The 6589-nt window shown below is 45.3% G+C and overlaps 1 protein-coding gene across 1 annotated transcript; it reads right to left on the bottom strand.

The window, feature by feature from the left end:
* Positions 1-465: 465 nt before the first annotated feature.
* Positions 466-6009, bottom strand: LOC121569554 (Golgi SNAP receptor complex member 2-like). Its single transcript, XM_045220802.1, has 5 exons — positions 5902-6009; positions 3301-3409; positions 2506-2638; positions 2130-2270; positions 466-945 (listed from the first exon to the last, which is right to left on the bottom strand). The coding sequence occupies exons 1-5, from the start codon at positions 5939-5941 to the stop codon at positions 784-786; spliced, it is 585 nt and encodes a 194-aa protein (XP_045076737.1). The 5' UTR covers positions 5942-6009; the 3' UTR covers positions 466-783.
* Positions 6010-6589: the final 580 nt, after the last annotated feature.

Raw genomic sequence — 6589 nt, 5'->3', positions numbered from 1 at the left:
GTTTAAAGTTAAATTAAAGTATAGACACTGAGTGTGCAAAACATTAAGGACACCTGCTCTTTCCATAACAGACTGACCAGGTGAAAGTTATGATCCCTTATTGATGTCACCTGTTAAATCCACTTCAATCAGTATAAATGAACGAGGATATGGGTTAAAAAATTATTTTTAAGCCTTGAGACATGGATTGTGTATGTGTCCCATTCAGAGGGTGAATGGTCAAGACGAGTGCCTTTGAACGGGGTATGGTAGTAGGTGCCAGGCGCACTGGTTTGTGTCAAGAACTGCAACGCTGATGGGATTTTCACACTCAACCGTTTCCCGTGTGTATCTAGAATGGTCCACAACCCAAAGGCCATCCAGCTAACTTGACAACTGTGAGAAGCATTGGAATCAACATGGGCCAGTATCCCTGTGGAACGCTTTCGACACCTTGTAGAGTCCATGCCCCAATGAATTGAGGCTGTTCTGAGAGCAAGAGGGGGGTGCAACTCAATATTATGAAGGTGTCCTTAATGCTTTGTACACTCAGTGTATAAGTCTTGCTTAACACCCATTTTACTGGTGCAAACAACTCGGAGTGGTTGAAATAGAAGTGGGTGGCAAAACCCATGGAAATTAAAAGACTGATAATTCCTTGCCTTCCGATCGGAAACCAATACTTTCAAGGAACCCTCCGATTAGAAGACAAGCTTATTTTATCACCGTTCACGTATCTTATGGGCTTATTGTGCAAAAATGTCCAAGACCAATGCAAAACTGTGGTTGCAGATGCGGTCATGGTCAGCCCAGGTACTTGACCACCAGGAACATGACCACACAGGTGAGCAGCATCCCTCCAATCATGATTAACTTATCCTGGGTGGCCCTCTTCTCGATCAGCCTCATCACTGTGTTGGACAGACCCAGCATGTTGGCCACATCCAGCATCTTCTTATGGGTCCCCTGGATTTAGGGAAGACAGAGAGGAGAAAAGCCATCAAACATTAGCTGCTGAAGTTCCATTGATTGTGCTGTTGTTTCCTGAAGAAAAAGCTGAAGTTAGTTATTAATGGCTATTCTGCTTCATTGCTGTTTGTTTGTGGGAATACTGTATGCACAGTAGTATCATAACCTGCATTTAGCCTAGTCATGACAAAGCTCCATTCAACTGATTAGGGAGAGGCTGTCTGAGGAACCACACCCAGCCGTTCTGTCCTTCCTCAGCTGTTTCTCACGGCCAGCCCATCTGATCACCAGACGCCCTGATAACAGGAGGCCCATAGCAGCCTCCACCAGGAACACCATCTCTTCTCCTCCCTGGAAATATGTACTCAGCCTGCTACTGACGACCACACACACACTTCTACTACACATAGTGATCATTACAGAGGACAGAAACTGGGTCAGCCAAGGTTTGTTTTGGAATACTGATTCCATCGACTGCGATCTGCCCTGCCCTGTCATGGTCAGTGTTCCTTGGCAAGGTGTCAACAACAAAAACAGCATCTTGACATGCAGCATCACCGCTTGGTATGGCAACTGCTTGGCATCCACTACAGAGGGTAGTGCGTATGGCCCAGTACATCCTGGGGCCGAGCTCCCTGCCATCCAAGACTACACCAGGTGGTGTCAGAGGAAGGCCCTAAAAATAGTCAAAGACTCCAGCCACCCAAGTGATAGACTGTCATCTCTGCTACCGCACGGCTAGCGTTACCGATGCACCAAGTCTGGAACCAACGGGACCCTGAACAGCTTCTACCCACAAGCCATAAGACTGCTAAATAGTTAATCAAATAGCTACCAGGACTATCTGCATTTTGCACTCTTTTGACTCATCACATACGCTGCTGCTACTGCTTATTATCTATCCTGTAGCCTAGTCACTTTACCCCTACCTGTACATACATATCTACCTCAATTACATCGTACCCCTGCACATCAACTCGGTACTGGTTCCACGTGTATATAGCCAAGTTATCTTTACTCATTGTGTATCTATTCCTCGTGTTATTATTTTTCTATAATTTTTCTCTCTGCATTGTTGGAAAGGGCCCGTATGTAAGCATTTCACTGTTAGTCTACACCTGTTCTTTACGAAGCATGTGACAAATCAAATTTGATTCGTAAGGGGAAACACACACACACACCTTGAGCGTGCCCCTCTGGTCCCTGAGTCCGGTGAGGATGCTGCTGCCGCTGCCCAGGAGGTCGTCCATACCTCTGTGTGCGTTGTTCAGGTTGGAGTTTAACTGCAACGTCTCGTCTATGGGGATGGAGGTGTCTGCATCCTGTTGGGGACAATACCGGTAACATCTCAACAATGTTCCCTCAATAAATGTATTTAGGTTTTATTGCTCATGTTACACCAGTTGTGGTGTGTCAAGCAAAGTTTGTATGCATGTTTTAGGTGATTTTTTAAAAGGTTATCATTACATGAGTATAGACTTTACTGTAGTGCTACATGGGAGATGAGTGTGTTGCTGATGATTATATGTGGTTTTGGAGTGGGCCACTACTACTGACGTTGGTGGTGAAGGTACGACTCATGAGTTCCTCCCTCTCTCGGTCCTGGGCCTCTCGTGAGTAGCGGCGGTGCTGGAAGTTCCTCAGGGCCGTCTGGAGGTGCTGAACATCATACTTCAGCTGGTCTACCCGCCTGCGGAGGGGACACAGACAGAGACCACATTCTTCTTACACCAGCTGAATAATGGCAGAGGAAATCTCACAGGGTAAAAATGTCAGCATTTGCCTCCAGCTCCATCCAGCATTTCAGGGCTGTGGTTTAGTCACTCCTTCACTAACTCATGACATCTCCCTTGGTATGCTCTGTATGGATGTCTTCTAGTTCTCAATAAAAGCTTTCTATCGTCACTAAGATAAGTCAACATGCCTCCCTTCTTCCCCATCTGACATACTTCTCCACTTCTCCACCTGGCTGAAACCCCTGAGGGCCAGTCTCCCGCCACCCCTCTCTCCCTCTCCTCCTGAGCATCACCTGTTCGTGGCTCAGCCCTGCGGCCCCAGTGTACTGTAGCTGTCCTGAGATCAGAGGAGAGCTGTGGAACGGGGCGCAGCAGTGTGTCCCCTGAGGCCTGTTTACCCAGCTCTGAAGTGACGCCTTGCCCAACACGTCAGGAATGCCGGTGATGACGGGGCTTCCAAGGGAATGTTTTCACAGAGCCACGTCGCCACAGGGCAACACACTGCCTGTTTCATCTAGCTGCTACCTCGTCCCGGTCCCACCCATCTTTATGAAACATTCATCGCCACGCCATCTCTGGCGGATTTGGGTCACCGATGCAGTTTATGAGTACTCACAGTTTGGCGTTCTGACGGCGGTTTGGCGGTTCTTTGCTGGCCAGGATATCCAGACGTTCCAAATGGCTGAAGATCTGGTCGATTCTGGCCTGCAGCTCGTTCTCCAACACTGGAGAGCACACACACAGAAACAATTAAAACACACCCCTGAACAGTTGTTTCACTCCCCAAATAGGCCAATCTTTATTTTATTTTATGTTAGTTATGTTCATTCTAATAAATCAGACAAGCCAGATTATGTCAGTGGTTTGTCATACTGTAGTTAGTTTCCCCATTCCATACTACCATGGAATTTAGCCCCACAGTTTCAGGTGAATCCAAGAGAGTGATGAAAGCAAATGTGTTATTTCCTCAAACTTCGCAGAGGAAGTTAATCCACATTGAAACAAAGGGCCTTGTACATAATCTCTTCATGAAGGCAAATCAGCAACTGATTCTTATTTGTAGTCAGATATCCATCGTTACACCCGTTTCATTCTCAGACTGCTGAGATTCTAGATAGCGTTTGATTCCAAGGTGACAGCAGCACTAGGCTTGTGGGAAGCTTTTATCTGCCCTTTAAAAGGACTAGCACCATCTTGTCACCCACCCCCACCCTTCTCCCTCTCCCACCCTGACTGAGTGACTCCTCGCTCGGACGCGTGCTGCATCCTTCATCCTTCCACCCTCTAACATGCGAGATGATGTCATTGTCAAGACTGGGCGGCCGACTGGCTGCCACCATTATCTTTAGAGAAGCCTTCCCAGTCGTCCCTCTGCCCCCACCCCTCTGCTTCCTGCCCTGGCACCAGCCTGGCTCACAGAACACCACCCGCCCTGCCCACCTCCCAAAACAATCAGTAGGGAGGGCAGGGTACAGCCTGGCTAAAAGGGCTGCGCAACACTGGAAAAGGGGAAAAGAAGGGAGAAGGAAACGGTTTCCTCCTTCAGATGCACATGCTGTCTAGTTGTAAATTCAGAATTTATCATGTATTTATAATTATCTGAATTTCCAGCTGATACTTCAGGAGAGCAAAGCCATTCTGACAGTGGTATCTTATTATACTGAACAAGAATATAAACACAACATGCAACATTTTTATAGATTTTACTGAGTTACAGTTCATATAAGGAAATCAGTCAATTGAAATAAATTCATTAGGCCCCAGTCTATAAATTTCACATGACTGGGAATACAGATATGCACCTGTTGGTCACAGATACCTTAAAAATAAGGTAGGGGCCTCGATCATAAAACCAATCAGTATCTGGTGTGACCACCATTTTCTTCATGCAGCGTGACATCTCCTTCGCATAGAGTTGATCAGGCTGTTGATTGTGGGCTGTGGAATGTTGTCCCACTTCTCTTCAATGGCTGTGCGAAGTTGCTGGATATTGGCGGGAACTGGAACACGCTGTGGTACACGTCGATCCAGAGCATCCCAAACATGCTCACTGGGTGACATGTCTGGTGAGTATGCAGGCCATGGAAGAACTGGGACGTTTTCAGCTTCCAGGAATTGTGTACAGATCCTTGCGACATGGGGTTGTGCATTATCATGCTGAAACATGAGGTGATGGCGGCGGATGAATGGCACGACAATGGGCCTCAGGATCTTGTCACAGTATCTCTCTGCATTCAAATTGCCATCCATAAAATGCAATTGTGCTCATTGTCCATAGCTTATGCCTGCCCATACCATAACCCCACCACCGGGCAATCTCTTCACAATGTTGACATCAGCAAACCGCTCGCCCACACGCTGTCTGCCATCTGCCCGGTACAGCTGAAACCGGGATTCATCCGTGAAAAACACACTTCTCCAGCATGCCAGTGGCTATCGAAGGTGAGCATTTGCCCACTGAAGTCGGTTGCGACGCTGAACTGCAGTCAGGTCAAGACCCTGGTGAGGACGACTAGCACGCAGATTAGCTTCCCTGATACGGTTTCTGACAATTTGTGCAGAAATTATTCGGTTGTGCAAACCCACAGTTTCATCAGCTGTCTGGGTGGCTGGTCTCAGACGATCCTGCAGGTGAATAAGACAGATGTGTAGGTCCTGGGCTGGCATGGTTACATGTGCTCTGCAGTTGTGAAGCCAGTTGGACGTACTGCCAAATTCTGTAAACGATGTTGGAGGCGGCTTATGGTAGAGAAATTAACATTACATTCTCTGGCAACAGCTCTATTGGACATTCCTGCAGTCAGCATGCCAATTGCACGCATCTGTGGCATTGTGTTGTGTAACAAAACTGCACATTTTAGAGTGGCCTTTTATTGTCCCCAGCACAAGGTGCACCTGTGTAATGATCATGCTGTTTAATCAGCTTCTTGATATGCCACACCTGTAAGGTGGATCGATTATCTTGGCAAAGGAGAATGCTCACTAACAGGGATGTAAACACATTTGTGCACAACATTTTAGAGAAATAAGCTTTTTGTGCATATCTAACATTTCTGGGATCTTTTATTTCAGCTCATTAAACATGCAACCAACAATTTACATGTTGCATTGATATTTTTGTTCAGTGTAGATAGGATGGATGGTGGAACAAAGGTTGACACTTGCAACATCCATTGAATGCAGAGAAGATACATTTTTTTAGAATGAGTGAACTCACAGTGGACAGACTGACGATCTGTGTTCTCCAGGCGTCCCATGTACGACTGCACCTCCTGGATTTGCCTGATCAAAAAGGACAAAGAGCAAAGATATATAATTATTCCTCAAATATACTAGGCTACCATAAATATTAAACAGAGGTCTATATGGAAGCTCTATGGAAACATAATATTAGATACAGGTCTATGGAATACACAAGGAACTAGACAAAGTAGTATGTGGCAATTGAAAACACACGCTAGATACATACGTAAGCTAAAGACAGTGAATTCATTGCGCTTTCAAGACAACTAGAAAAAAAAAAATATACATATATATATATATATATATATATATATATATATATATATATATTTTATTTATATATACACACATACATATACAGTGAGGGAAAAAAGTATTTGATCCCCTGCTGATTTTGTACGTTTGCCCACTGACAAAGAAATGATCAGTCTATAATTTTAAATGGTAGGTTTATTTCAACAGTGAGAGACAGAATAACAACAAAAAAAAATTATAAATTGATTTGCATTTTAATGAGGGAAATAAGTATTTGGCCCCTCTCAATCAGGAAAGATTTCTGTCTCCCCAGGTGTCTTTTATACAGGTAAAGTAGAGATTAGGAGCACACTCTTAAAAGGGAGTGCTCCTAATCTCAGTTTGTTACCTGTATAAAAGACACCTGT

This window comes from Coregonus clupeaformis, unplaced genomic scaffold (assembly GCF_020615455.1).
Source record: "Coregonus clupeaformis isolate EN_2021a unplaced genomic scaffold, ASM2061545v1 scaf6443, whole genome shotgun sequence".
Classification (NCBI taxonomy): Eukaryota; Metazoa; Chordata; class Actinopteri; order Salmoniformes; family Salmonidae; genus Coregonus; species Coregonus clupeaformis.
Note: the sequence above shows the minus strand (reverse complement) of the source record. Positions and strands in the feature narration are given on the sequence as shown.